Source organism: Furipterus horrens, unplaced genomic scaffold (assembly GCF_987537825.1).
Source record: "Furipterus horrens unplaced genomic scaffold, mFurHor1.1.pri manual_scaffold_15, whole genome shotgun sequence".
Taxonomy (NCBI): Eukaryota; Metazoa; Chordata; class Mammalia; order Chiroptera; family Furipteridae; genus Furipterus; species Furipterus horrens.
In genome coordinates, this window is record NW_028327185.1 from 18,186,670 (window position 1) to 18,201,994 (window position 15,325).

Sequence of the window (15,325 nt, forward strand, 5' to 3'; positions counted from 1 at the left end):
CAGAGCCAGGAAGCCAGGGTCTAGGCACACCTTCTCATTCCTGACACAGACGCATGAGAATTGTAACCTTTCCATCCTGCTATTCCAGGAATCCTCAGACAAATCACAGTGATGTGGGTACTAACCTTAGTTGAGGTCTGAACAAACAGCAGCATCTGTAACTCAACAGCTTATAATGCCACTATTCAAAATAATAACCCTGAAGAGACTCCCATTAGTTCTAGACCAATATACTGTATTTTTTGCTCCATAAGACGCACTTTTCCCCTCCTAAAAGTGGGGGGAAATGTCTGTGCGTTTTATGGATCAAATATTGCATCACAGACCATGATGTGTATTACCTGACCTGTCAGTGAAGGATGAAACTATTGTACAAGTTATTCAAAAAATGTGGCATTAGCAATGCCTTAGATGGAACCAAAGATAGTATCATATATGAAGATAGCAAAGAAGGTGATATCAATGATTGTGAGCAACTGAGCTTCATAAATTCTGACATTAGCAATGATAAGTTATAAGTTCTTGGGGTTCCCAGAAAACTAGAAGAGTACTTGAACCTTAAAGTCTCTCATTTGTTACTGACAGTGATGATGGTTCTTAATACCACTGTTGACTGCTGTTCACTTTACACGGTTGAAATATTATTCTGTTATATTTTATTAAATATTTTAGTACACCATTTGGTTCAGAATATTTTTTTCTTGTTTTCCTCCTCTAACTCTAGGTGTGTCTTATGGTCAGGTGCGTCTTATAGTGCGAAAAATACGGTATATACAAACTGAAGTTGTTTTAAGAGATTAACGGTATGCATCATGATACCCTCTGATACATAGTTCCTCTACATTCCAGAAAAGATCTCAACTAGGACGGACATGCCTATGCGATTTAGAATGACCATTTCTTTCGGTGAGGAAACACAGTTTCGCTGGGATATCACTATCACAAGGTCTCTGGCTTCTCACTCTACACCCTCCCTCCTATCCAACTGTCAGTACTTTACTTACCTATAGGCCTGCCCCAGACTTTTATACGCATCAATAAAATCAACTTTCTGCTTCAAAGCTTCTTTGAAGGATTCAATAGCTTCCTATAAAAAGTATATAGAAAATTACTTCATTTGCGTAACTGTTAAAATTGAGTTTCACTTAAATCACTAAAGGACATATTATATATGGTCTCTTGGTAACTTTTTTAAATAGGAGGACTTTTAAAAAAGAGAGAGGTAGAAAGTACAACAGCCTATACATCTGGATGATTTAATTTCAGAAGTAAACAAATGCATTACTATGAACAATAGCAGAGCCTTAAGTGTCTCCCTTTCCAAATGGAAAAACAGCTTCTCACACTCTTCTTCATCAGCATTTTCAGTCCAATAATATCACCTTCTTATTAGTATCATTTCCTTAATTATTAAAAGCCCTGTGGAACAAACAAAAGCCTAATAACTGTGTGAAAAACTAAAAATGATCATAACTAGCAGCAATACAATTGAACCAACAAAAGGGGAAAAAAGCAAGCCCTAGGTGAAACTGTTTACAAAACAAGCAAAAAGGCTCCTACATTGGCTCCCTGAGAGACTCGCATGATCTACAAGGGAAAAAAACGAAAAAACAAAACAGAACGGAAACCCTAAAGCTGGGGCGTGCGGGGTCTAGTGCCCGCCAGCACAGCCACTGTGGCTAAAGGAGTGGAGGGTCACGCAGGCACCGTGCTGCGGGGCGGGGGGCCTCAGGATACACACTGCGCTTGGCTGCTGTGGGACTCCCCCTGTGAACACGGTCAACAAAATGGACCATTCCGGTCATGGACTGACATCCTTGGCTTAAACCGGTATTGAATGTGTCTTCCATTACGATTTGATTATTTACTGTAATAAAAAATTATGAAGACATCTCACATATTTCTCAAGGAAAAGACGTATGTTATGTTAATGGCTACAAAGTGTCATGATCTGTAACAGCTTTAATGAGGAAGATTTTACAACTTCTGTGATAATCATTTCACACCCGATTAGATAGTTCATAGCAGGAAACTACTAAAGATGTCATGCCTTGCACATGGTAGGCACTCAATAAATATTTAATGATTTGGTAGGCACGCAAAATCAGTTTGCAAAAGCAGTACAATCCTAATTCTTTTCAAAAAGTTATTCACTCCCTGCTTCTTGATTTTCTTGGAGGTGGGGAGGGGCAGCAGGGCAAGAGACTACTGGCTTTTTAGAACTCTTCAAAGGCAACAATGGGACAACCTGCTCTTTAAGGAATCCAACTGAATACCGCTTGTAGAAAGATGAGAACAGATAAATTTTAACAGTTAAGAAATGTTAAAGATCACTGATAATTATGCTTCCTGTTGTGACATCTTGATTTAAATTTTTTTTTCAACTATATATTTAACTCAACAAACATGTATTGAGCGCCTACAATGTGCCGGGGCAGTGAGAGGCACAGAGGAGACAAAGATGAGCAATCATTACCTCTGTCCTCTAAGAACTCACAGAGCAGTTAGAAAGCTACACCTAACCAGGTTGTTAGGATACAAGCTAAGAACTACAGCAGAGGCACAAACAGAGTCTCTGGGAGTGGAGAAAGAAACAACTGCCTGAACCTGGGGGTACAGAACAGGCTTCACAGAGGAAGTGACAGCTGAGCTGGGTCTTAGAGAATGAGAAGGAACCTGGTAGACAGAGGCCTTGTGGACGAGGAAGGGGATGGTGCAGGGGTACAGGGTGCTCAGAATCAGGGGGTGTGGGTCAGCAGGGGTGCAGCGTGCACCAGTGGGAGTGCTAGAGACAGAAGCGATGGGAACCAGGCCAGGGTGGTCAGCTGGGGCCAGGGAGGGAAGAGCCTCCGCCACGCCTTGCAGTCTGGCCAGTCCCAGCAAGCCACAGGGCCTGGGAGCTGCAGGCAGGGGTGCAACCACACACAGTGGACTCTCTAGAGAGGGTTATTGCTACAGAATAATGGAGGAGACAGACTGGAGAGGGGAGAGAACAGAGCTCAAGGAGGAGGTGGCTTTGGTGTCCAGGCAAGAGATAATGAAAGCTCAAATTAAGACAGTGGCTGGGGAGAGAAAAGAAGGGTCCAATCCAGGAGGCATCTGTAAAGGCAAATTAAGAGAGAAGTGGGGGGCTGGTTGGGTATGGGGGACAGGGGAGAAGGGAGGGTAGGGAGCTTTTAAGCTAACGAGCCTGGGTGGGGGTGAGGAGGAAGAGGAAGAAGAGCAGGGGGTGGGGTGGGCGGGGAGGGTCGTGAGTGCAGCTGGGGCATGTTAAGTCTGAGTGTTGTGGACGTCTAGTGGAGATGCCCAGGGGACACCTGCTGCCCACTGCACTTACAGCATGCTCGGACGCCACAGTTCTTCAAAGTCTGATTTCTCTTCAGCTTTTAAGAGGCTTTGGTTTCAGGGTTCCTGTCTAATCACTGCACAGCTCTCTACCTCATTCTGCCAAAGAGGGGACATAGCAGAATCAAGATTTTAAGCCATTGGGAACAAAGAAACTACGTTTGAACGAATCAATCTCTAAGCATATGAACTGGCCCTGAATTCGTCTGTGGAGCACGTGCAACCACACACTTTGGTGGCCACCTGCCGTACTAGGTGGGGGTAGCGTCACTCTGAGGCTGTTCACTGTAACCGAGAGAACAACCTCAGGCCGCGCTCCGAGTCAAGGCTGATGAAAATACATGCTCAGAATATATAATTTTTGAAATATCCTTGAAACACAGATAAAGTAGGGAGAATTCAATAGAAAAATGTTTGCTGTTTTTTCCCTAGGAAAATCCAAAATGTCCAATACGTCTACTGAATTGGATAGCTGTGAAATCTGTCATGTAATATTGCCTAATTTATTTCTAACGTATATTATATTAGAAAGTAAATATGGAATCAATCACTTAATTCTAAATTGCTGTTGACCTGGAGAGACCTCTTCAGGATATAAAGATAGCTCAAAATCACTGGTCCATTTAACTGTCTCTACAGTCAACAGGAGAAACAGCGGTAGCTAAGCTAAGGTCAGTAATTTAATGAAGGCATTTCACCACTGGCTCAGTTTCCCAATCTGTGTGACTGGGGCACCCTCTGCTCCTTCTATACGTCACGGGGATGCCGTTGGGATGAATGAGACAACATGCAAACGCTCTGACCTCATTGGACGGCAGATCTATAAAAATGCAAAGAAGAAGTTCCCATCTATTACACACTTTGTTGCTGTGCTTATGAACATGGTGACAAGAAGGGACCAGACAAGTCTGGTAAGACTCGTTTACCGAGGGGCCTCTCCCACCCAGAGAATGACAGCACTGTTTGTCGGTTCTCATCATGTCGATTTAGAATAAACCAGACTGAACTTCGGTCCTTGTCCAGTCCGTAACTGGTGTCTCTGTCACAGCTCTTTTCTGAAAGAGTCTCATCTCAAAATCACACAAAGGGCTCTGCCCACCTGGCTTTATAGTTAAAAGTGAAATCATCTGTTTGCATTTGTTTAAAAAATAATTTTAACCTCTTAATACTAATAGTTTGTATTTTTTTTATAGTCAAATCTTCTCCTCCTCCATGAGCTATTCAAGGGACAGTATTGTGGTCCTGAATTCTTTATTTCCAGTGACTGAGAGAAGATGAGGGGGACAGAGGGCGGACACAAAATAGCTGGGAAAGTCCACCCGGCAGCTGCTCAAAGCACTGCTGTCCAAGCCACGGCCGCCAGTCTCAGTCCTGAACGGGGAGAGGGAGCCTGCCAGGACTACCCTCCGCAGACGTGCGAAGAGGGTCTGTGGTGTGAAAAGGATGAGCAAAATTCATTTCGGTGTGGTTTTCAGTGGGTAGGAGTTATTATTATTTTTTTAGTCTATGAAACATAAATTAAATGTTCACATGTAAAATAATCCACTATAATTAATACCTGATTTATGTTTACAGCTTATAAAGTGCTTCTCACACATTATTTTATTTAACTCTCACAATCACTTCAAGAGGCAGAGAGCAGAATCATCTCTACTTGACAGACGTGGAAGGAGAAGCGGAAGGAATTTAAGTAACTTGTCCAGTGGTGCAGTTAAACGATTCAGAGCGAGAGCTCCGACAAAGGCCTTCCAATTCCAAAGTCAATGCTCTGCCCCTGAAATTCATTTACTCCACGAATACTTATTGAGCACCTACTACGTGACAGGCACTGTCCATAACACTGAGGGCTTACGGCCTTCTTAAAGGTAAACCCTCTTGTGCGTGTGTCTCTCTCTCTCTCTCTCTCTCTCTGACCCTCGGAGCTCCCTCCAGTAATAAAAGCATGTCCTTCCTGCCGGAGTGCCACATGCTCCTGAAACTGTCCTCCAGCCCTCTCTGCAAGGTCTCGCCTGACCTCCTCATCAGCATGAAGTGGCTTCACCTGTGCAGCTCCCCGTATTCCATCGGGCAGATCTGCTGTGTCCTGTCCCAGAGCGCCTACTGTGTGCCAGGCCTTGGGCCCTGAGGGGTCCAGGGGAGAGCCCCGGAGCCCTGCTCTCAGCCTGCTGCACCCCCGTGGAGCCTGTACTCTCAGCCACATCTGAGAATGCCGGCTCCAGCGCAGGGAGAAGGGACGGGCTGGAGTGGCACTTGTACTCCACCCATCCAGTTGGCTGGGACAGCGTGCGTCTCTCCTGTTTCCCTCGATGCCACCTCCCAGGAGCAGTCTTTAGGGATGGCGGTGTGACCTGTGAAGTGATGGCTCCGACCTGGTCCTGGAGGAGCCCAATCACGTCTCAGCACCTCCTCGTCAGTCCCTCTGTCCCTGACCTCCTCGGCTACTATCGTGTGAGAATCCACTTCCTAAATGACAAATTTGGTTTCAACGATATAGTTTCCTCAAATCTAGGCTGCACAGCTCCTCTGAGCCTACAGACGGAAGTAAAAATGCTTACCACAGTGCACAGACACATCAGGCCCTCCCTTCTGCCAGCTCTGAGGCCCCATCTCCCTCCCACACAGCGGCTGCCTGCCGCTCCGCGGACCGGCTGTGCGCCCACGTTCCTCCGTCACCCCTCAGCTTCCCTCTCTGCCAGAAGAGCCTGTGTTCCTCCACCTAATCCCACTCCACCTTAGAAGTCCAGGAAAAGGTCCACTTGTTCTTGGGGGGCAACGGCGGGGCGGGGGGGGGTGTGTTCTCTAACTCTAGTTTAAATGAACTGTTCTCATCTCTGTTCCCAAGCACTTTTTGTCTACTATTTTTTTTTTGGTGTGTTTACCATATGATAAGTTATGTGTAAAGAACTTTATGACTGTCTCCTTTGTAAGTGTAAAGCGTTATTTCTCCCTCTTACTAACCTTCCCTCCTTTCCCCTTCTGTGTCCTTCTCCAAGTACCTACCAAATAGTAGGAGCTCAATAAACATGTTCACTCAAACTCCCTTCTGAAATAAACCAATCAGATATACTTGACACATCATTTGAAAACATGCCGAACTAAATTCTACTGTTCTTCCCGCCCGCACAATCAAAGCAGACTCATCAGACTGTACACATAATGCACACACTTTCACCTTCAAAAGTCCTCTGTGAAAGAAAGTGAGCCCTTTGTAGAGCATAGCTACAGGCTGGTTCCTGTTCAGCTCTAAGGACTGCTGGAAGTCCTCGTGGGCCGTCGCATAGTCCTACAGAGAGGAGAGTGGAAATAATGAGGCCATGCTCATTAGATACCTGGACAGGTCCTACCTTTGATTGGTAGAGAAAAAAATCCCAATTTATTCTGTACCCTTTTTAAAAGCTTTAAAGAAAATATTTAATGGCCATAGATATTATAAGTTGAATTCTTATATTGTTTGCTGAAATAATCGAGTTTCTTAGGAAACTGATGGGGAAAACTCACAAAGGTTTAATTTAAGCATACTGTTTTGACTATAAAAAGATATTATTTTAAATAATATTAAAGTCATAACCTGTTAGAGAAACTTTAAAAATTATCTCCTGGTACTAAATTATTATTATAATGAATATTTCTGAAATAATTATGCTATAAATCAACCTTCAAATGTGCTATGCTGAGATTTTTTAAATATATTTTCTTTTGCATTAAAAAAGTATTATAAATATTATATAAACCCAAAAAGATAACTGTGGCAATTGTAAATACAACTGTGATGATAAAAGATAATCCTGTTACAGCTGAGTCACCTACAGAGAGAAGCTATGGTCTGGAAGTGCTATTAGTTTAGGTCATGATTCTTGGGTTGTAGTACCCAAAGGAATTCAAACTGTACCTCTAAATAACCCCATTGGTAACAGGCATACCTGCTTCCCCACACTGACATTTGCGAGAAAGATTGAAGTATAAACTATGGACCAAATTTCTCTTCTGTTTCTCTCTCTTTCTTTTTTCCCCTAGTCCAGAGTTAGTTACTGCTGACAGTTCAAGCAAGAAAATGTGTTCTTGGTTCTTAGTATTTCTCTATGGGTTCAATTCCAGCTAAACATCACCAACATGTTACTATACAGCCCCAAAACCAAATCTACAGCAGCTTTCTGACGTAGAAGGAAAAGTGAAATCTTTACCATCATGGAAGATGTTTCAAGGCAAAAATTACTCACCTCTGATATGAAGTACAGGGTCCCCCGATGTCTGTACAACCGTGCGGAGGGCTGAAGCTGAATAGCTTTAGTGAGATCATTCACTGCTTCATTAATCCGTCCCAGAGGGGATAGAATCTATAAACACAAAAGTGTAATTAGGAAAGAAAACTTCCAATGATCATCCCTAAAGCTGCCCATGTTTTTGACTTTTCAGGACAAGTCAGCATACTCCACTCTCACTATTACTCTCTCCACAGACTAGAATCCTTGACCCCATGTCCTAAGCAGGGTGGTTCAAGGTCAACAAGCTGCAAGGCGCCGCCTCTGTCCCGCCAAGAGGGAGGCTAAGGAACTATGCGGCAATTGCCTTGTGATTGTTCCACATTCTGGGTTATCACAGATGTTGCTTTTCGTGAAATGTGAGCATTTTTTTCTCAACCTGCAATTTCTCTTTCAGATCAAAACGTGGCACATCAAAATCAACCTGAAAGAAAACTTGGAATCACTGAAACAGAGAAGTTGTTGGACAGAGAGAGCCCTCCATGGTCTTTAGCTATGCCCTTTGAGGTACTAAGTGCTAAATGACAATTTCTAAGATTTCAGGTACTTTGTAAGCCCTGTTGTGTTCATTCTTAACTCATCAGTCATGATGTGCAAAGTAGGGGAAGGGACATCTGAAAAGCTCCTCTGATCCAGCATCAGTTGTGTTCAGGCAACGTGACGACACAGAAGACCGTGTAGAGAGCAGAAGTACACCAAAAAGATGCGAGAAAACCCAAAAGTGGTGTCAGTATTCATGCATCAAGCTCAGGCATTTTCTCCTCATAACACAGGTCATTTTAATCAAGTTTTACTAATAACTAGTTTCCTCTTCTGCAGAACTTCAAATCAGCAAAAGAGAGAGGATTCAGGCAGGCACATCACCATGGCGAGAATGATAGCTCAGGAAGAGGAAAGAGACGAAATGTGTGCTGGAGAATTCAGAAAGCATGGCGGTCAGGGGTTAGGTAGAGGTTGGAAGGAAAACATCCCCACCTCGTCTATCAGCCCCCGGTACTTACTGAATTATCACAGGCCAGCACACCAACAGGCAAAATAATAACATGAGTAACTAAAAAGGTTTAATTATGTTCACTAAATACAGACTATTTCAGAAAGTAGAAGATTTATCATAAAATAGTTTCTGATATTTATAAATGACATGTTATAATTCAGCTGGAAAATCACTATGTAGTGACCTTACTGCCCAGTAATGCTGAGAAAAGGGGATAGTACTAGGTAATTTTAAGATAACTAAAATTTACTTTTCTAATTACCAATATCATTTTTGGATACACAATTAGCTTTTCATTAGATATAAAGTTCTTAAATTTGCTAAGTAAATCCATTTCTAAGGAAACTTAGAGATTAAATTCCTGCTTTAAATGGAGGGAAAGGGCACAGCACCCCTCCCTGAGGCAGAGGATCACACACTCACCACCAAATGCTCACCCTAAACACCAACCGTGCTCCCTCCCGGGCTGTCATGAGCCTCAGAGTTACAATCCAACAGAGACCAGAGATAATGAATCATAATAGCATTAATTGAGAAAGAATGTTATTCAAAAAGTCAAATTCCCAATAAAACATAAAATTCTCTTTAAGAAAATGAACTATAATTTACGACACTAGAATTTTGCGTGCAAAAACGTCACAAATATTTTTAAATTATGAAACACATAGTGTTTCCTTGCTAAGTTTTCTCTCCTCGAAGAGGAAAAAGAAGTAATTTTTTTCGTTCAGTTCAACTACAAAAGCCTACCTGATCAGATGACTAGAAGTTAAGTTTTATTCAGGTTAAATACATTAACATAAACTGAAAGGCATTTAGCACGGCTAAATGCGCAGGAAAATAAATACAACGTGAAACCTAGAGAGGTCACAAAACCCTCTCCACCTTGTTCCCAGGATGGGGGTTCTGATCTGTCTCAGATCACCTCCTCAGTGAGGCCTCGCGAAGCCTGGAACGGCCCCCCCTTGCCAACCTCGAGGACAGCTCCGGCAGGGCCCAAGGCCGCACCTTTCTGTCCCCAGGCACCTCCTCTTGGGGCTGCTCTCCCCAGGATTAGCAGTTCCCACCATGTGACCTCTCTGCCTCCACCTCCAGTGTTCCTTTGAGGTCCAGTTCTAGTCAGCCTTACCTGACCTACGCCTCCGTGTGGACAAGTCTAACTCATAGGAATTACAGGTAAACACTTGCCTTCACACACACACACACACACACACACACACACACACACACACATGCTTCTAAAGGCTATACATTTCATTGTTACCACACTGTCATATTAAGTTTGGCTACAGCATGTCATATATACAATAAATATCCAGTGTAGTATATACCTTCCAATGAACACTGATAGCTGTTTATGTCATAAGTGCATATTTTAATACTAAATACTATAGTTACATGTTAACTCAGGAGTATTATTCAGCCCATAGTTTTCTAGTAATTTCAACCATGTTTAAAAGCACTAAGTACTTAAGAGGAAAACACAACAGGTATAAAGGAGCTTTAAAATGTATCATTAAGAACATAATAGAAAAAAAAGTCTGAGATTCAACTAATCCAATAAGGACAGAGGGAAGAAGAAAACCACACTCACTTCTGCTCGCTGCTCAAATACCTCTGGGCGGTCTGGCTCCAAGGTAATTACTCGGCTCAGCTCAAACAGAGCAAGTTCAGCATTCTTAATGTCCTTGAAAAGGCATTAGCTTAGTATGAGATACACTGTTACTCAAAACCAGATGGATAGATGTTCTGAAATAATAATTTAGTAATGATGTAACTACTTATTTAGAAGTAGGTGTGAATTATTTTCTTAGGACATATCTGCCAAGTTAAATAAATTACATTACCATTATTTACCTCACTCATGTCTACCCACGCATCAACAATACCCTGGACCTGCCCATCTATCACAAGTTTCACAGATGGTAGAGTATTTTCTAAATTTAACCTATTTAAACACTGAATTGGTGAATTTCAAGGGATGAGAATACAGATACCAGGCAAAATGTTACAGCTGGCTAGTAGCAACATGAGAACAGAAGGGACTGAGTCAGTGTCCATCAAAGCACTAAGCCTACATACCGACGCTAAGAAATGGAGGGAAGTTCTCTTTCAAATTTGCACATTATTTTTACAATAAAAATACATGAGTATGTTACTTCTATATTAAAAATGCATTGAGGATATAAGCAAGCTTCATGTCAAGATGTAAAATTAAGAGATGAGAACTAGGAAGACGCAGTTGATCTTTGACCTCCACTAGAAAAACTTCAGTCACTGACTAATGCTCTAAATGTAATATTGTTACCGCCCTGAACCCGTCATTTCAAAATCGGGTTCATTCTCAGTCCTCCGTATCTCAGAAGTATACATATCATAGAACATTTCTCCAGTAGGCCAGCACCCAGTCAGCACTAATTTTTTAAACTGACAAAGATATAAAGCATAATTTCATTTTAATATATCTCATACACAATAAGACAAAAGTTTACATATAATGTCCTAGACTAAAAATGTAGAGATCTGAATCTTAGACTATCTCATTAGTTAATATAATAATCTCAGGAAAGGCTTCATTTCTATACTATGATGCTTATGTTAAGCAAAATATATTTATTATAACCTTCTTCATTCCTCAGAGAAATAAAGGGAATAAGGGTACAGAGATATACCTATCTGGGGAGAGTATATGATAACAAACAAATTTTACAAAAAAACTTTTGTTATTTTATTCAACCTTTAAAAATTGTGGAAGGAGTCCAAATTCCAGGCCCTACTATACTGCTGATGCCTAGTCCCTGCTTTTACCAATGAGCATCAGGAGTTCTGCTAAGATCTCATGCTTTTCCTGGTCTATGTCCAGTTCATCACAAAATAAAGTTTAGGCTGACAAAGACTGCCCTTTTGGAGTAAAAAATATGGCAAAATTGACCTCAAAGACCTGGGTAGAAATTCCCAGTTAGTCATTTCCCGGCCACTGATCTTGAGTAAACCCCTCTGCGGCCACCTTCTCGTCTGTGACCTGGAACAGCCCATGGAATGTCCCACCAGATTGCAACGAGCAGTGTTCTATCACACCCTGGCCCAAGGCAGGTCATGTAGGCACTACGGCAAGCGTTAACTATTCCATACTCACATGTAGGCCCTTCTTTCCATAGGCTATCCCTCGGCCATAAATTGCACTAACCAGATCAGGCTCCTCCTAGTCAGACCAAAACAGAAACACGTCAAAAACTATAAACAAAACAAAACAAAACAAAAATCAGTTTCTGCTTAAAGCATGTTAATGCCACAAGTGACAGCTCTACATTATGCTACTACACTTGTAAGTCAATACGCAGTCCCCAACCAGGAACGTCTGTATTCTTAAAGCTCGTATGAATGAGACACGCAATAAGTTTTGCATTAAAAAAAGAACTAAAATAAAGAGAACCAACAATACTTAGCTTTGTGCTAGTGTCTTTCACAGTCATCTTATTTAAAATGTAATTCTCTCAACTCCATGACTGGAGGAGCATCAGCAAGCATGTGTTACAGAGAACATGGAGGCCCAGAGAGGTAAACAGATACAAATGAAGGATTGGGTAATGCCACTTCCTTTGGTATAATCATGGACTAATCTGGAAGGGAAGGACCCTGAGTGCTAACACAGCGAGGAGTAAGACACAAGTCAGCTCCACGGTCTTTTGGGGATGAAGACGGTCCCTTACACTAACGGTCAGTTTCTTTCTGCAAGCTGCTCTCAGATGGACTGAATGAAACACCTCTCAGGCCCAAGGACAGAGATGGCCCGGCCCTCGAGCCCCTACACGCAGTCAGTGGGACAAGCTGTCTCACGTGCTGCATGAGGTGCCTCCCAGATACGTGCAGCCTCTGCAGTTTTGACCCCGTCTCTGAACCCTTCCCTCTACATTTAAGAAAGAATAGTAAGCAGCCCACAGTTGTACGATCCTGGGTGAAACTCTTGACACTGGTAAAGAATTTAACAGAACTGTACCACATGAGGCACTTCACTGGTTGATCTACTGCTCAGTTCAAGTCTGAGCGAGGGTATCTGCCAGCATTGCAGAAAAAAGACACATCAACTTCAATGATGAGTGAATAAAAAAATAAAGGAGAAGGTGCAACGCACTGAAAGAAAAACAAGGCTCCTTTAAACAAAGTGAGGTCCCTCTACATCAAGTGGCAAACCGGTGCGTCGCTGGCTCCACCAGGCCAGCAGACGAGCCTCACACTGTGTGGGAATCAGAAAACTTCAGGGAAACAATTAAGAGATTCCCAGCTTCTCTTGGAAAACTAAAAGATTCAACAAAGATAGCCCATGAGACAAAAAAGTAAATAAATAAATAACCAGAGTGAAGAACGGGCTGTCTCTTGAGACAAGGAGTGTGGATTTGTCAGTTCAGCACAAGCCCACCCGCGGCCTCCACATCACGTCAATGCACTTGCTCATTCAGGTCACCTCCCCGCCTGCCAAAGTGCCGTGGGTTTGTGATTTATAACTCAGAGGCGACTGCCCTGAAGGGCTGTCCATGCTATTTACTAAAGAGAAAAAAAGGGCAAGTTATAGAGAACTACAAAGGAATGGCCGTTTCTTCTTGTCAGTAACGCCGAGACATGATTGTATGGGTCAGATGTGCACTGAAGCAAGCTCTCCAAATATTAACAATGATTCCGTGCGGGGGGCAATTACTAGACAAGTTTTCATTCTACGCAAAGCATTGCTGTACTGTTTTTAACTGTTTAAAAGTTTAAAACAAACATGTATACCTGTGAACAGGAAAAATGTTTTAAGTATTATGTTACTAGAGAAAATAGGAAATTGTATTGTAAATAAAAAATAAATTCAAATAAGTAATAAATAGAAAATGTAGTATAAATTACAGAATATTTAGAAAATAAAGAAAGGAAAGGGCACCCTGCCACCTTGCCTCCCAAAGGTAACACTTGAAATACTTAAATATCCTCCTGGCAGAGCAGTGGCTTGGCGGGTACGGGTCACAGGTGCAGAAGGACGGGGGCAGCAGAAAGTTACCCACTGAGGGGTTAAGGTCACACGGCCGTCACGTTTCTCCACAGCGATAATCCCTGCCAGAGGCTCCTGCAGAGCCTGTCCCCTGTGATGACACTGTCCAGTAAAAGCAAAATCTACTCAGATCTGTAACGCCTCAAAATGATACTACCCAAGAAGGTTTTCCCCTAAGACTGAGAATATTTTTATATCAGATGGCCATTAGGTGAATCAGAAAAAGATGCATTTAAATAAACAGATATCCTATTGGTGGGCCCGTCATCTCTGCGCATCCTGGGGCCAGGACCAGCCACAAGGGGAGTCACCCTCACCTGCCCGACACGTCTGCTCATGATATCCTGGGAGCTTTACCTGCTGGGCATCTCCGGTGTCTCCTCCCCAACCTGTCAGCCACTGACTGCCCTGTCCAAGCCTTCCTCCCTCCCCTAGGCGACGGCAGCTGCTTAACCATTTTCCTATTCCTGCCCTCTCCACACTCACACCAAGAGCTCCCTGTCTAACAATCGAGTCTGACCATGCCACCCGCTGGCTGAAATTATTCATTGGCTCCCCACACCTACAACAGTGACATTCTTGTTTTTACTCCAATCCACAATAAGAAATACATTTTATGGTGCAACCCAGTACACACACACACACACACGTATATAACATACATACAGACACACATGTATCAGAAACACAAAAATTTCATTAAGTCACACCCAGCTTTCCATACACAGTATAACCTGGTCTTTCTAGTCTAATATATTTCATTTTTTAAAAAGGGCTGGTCTTGGCGTGCCATTCATCTCAGGCCCTACTAAAGGGTGGCAACTGGCACCTTGAAAAACGAAGAGGTAACGTCTAAATGACCTTGCAGAAAATGCCGATCACTTTTCTACCCTCCTGATCAGCCTCATCTCCTTCCACTGCCTGACTCACAATGCGCGCTCCAGATGTCAGCATGACGGAAAAGGGCCCTGGACATGAAATGCTCTCCTAGCTCAGTGCATCTGCAAGCGCTACCCCACCTGCCGGAAATGCCCACCCACTGGCTCTGTGCCCATGAAAGTCCTTTTATCCCTCAGGCTGAGCTCAAACACTCCCTCTCTTCTGACTGCTCCCAGCCTCCCCTGAAAACAAATGTGCTCCTTCTCCTTGGTTCCTATTATACGTCGTAGGGACGTTAGCCATTCATTCATTCAGCAGGGCCTGCTCTTAGCCATGTCTGACTCCTGTGCTAGAAATGCCACGGTAAGCAAAAGTCAACACGAAGGCAGCAGATTCTTGCCTTCTCAGGGTAGAGCCAAAGAACCCCAAATATAAATGTAGTTAAAGCTTCAACATTTACGTGCCAGAAAGTAAGTGGTGCTTTTAGAACATGCATAAAGACCTAGTCAAGGTTAGGAAAGATTCTCTATGGAGGAGACACCTGCACTGAGGTCTGTGAGGGGTGGGGAACCCCGGGGTGGCTGCTGGACCAGGCAGAGGGGGCTGACCCCAATGGCCCCGAGGGAACTGGGGAACATGTTCCAAGATGAGGGTGTTCCAAGTGGTAGATAGCTTACTGAGGATTTTAATCTTTAACCTAAAAACAACAGCAAAGTATGTGTGTGTGTGAAGTGTACGTGATGTATGGTGTGCGCATGTTATGTGTATGTACAGTGTGCACATGTGTGGGTGTGTGGAGGGTATGAGATAATCCAGGAATTGACG

The 15,325-nt window shown here is 43.0% G+C and overlaps 1 protein-coding gene across 5 annotated transcripts in view; it reads right to left on the minus strand.

The window, feature by feature from the left end:
• TTC13 (tetratricopeptide repeat domain 13) overlaps nt 1–15,325 on the minus strand; it is a 70,361-nt gene that overhangs the window by 29,921 nt on the left and 25,115 nt on the right. For 3 of the 5 annotated variants that reach the window (XR_016508248.1, XM_090263174.1, XM_090263173.1), the window contains exons 5-9: nt 11,732–11,797; nt 10,190–10,282; nt 7,563–7,679; nt 6,518–6,628; nt 1,005–1,087 (exon numbers count right to left, since the gene is read on the minus strand). Coding sequence is in view for 4 of the 5 variants with exons in the window: in XM_090263174.1 (XP_090119300.1) it covers nt 1,005–1,087; nt 6,518–6,628; nt 7,563–7,679; nt 10,190–10,282; nt 11,732–11,797 (470 nt within the window). In the remaining variant the exon portion in view is untranslated. The remainder of the gene's footprint in view (nt 1–1,004; nt 1,088–6,517; nt 6,629–7,562; nt 7,680–10,189; nt 10,283–11,731; nt 11,798–15,325) is intronic. The other 2 variants (XM_090263176.1, XM_090263175.1) reach the window with 1 other exon arrangement.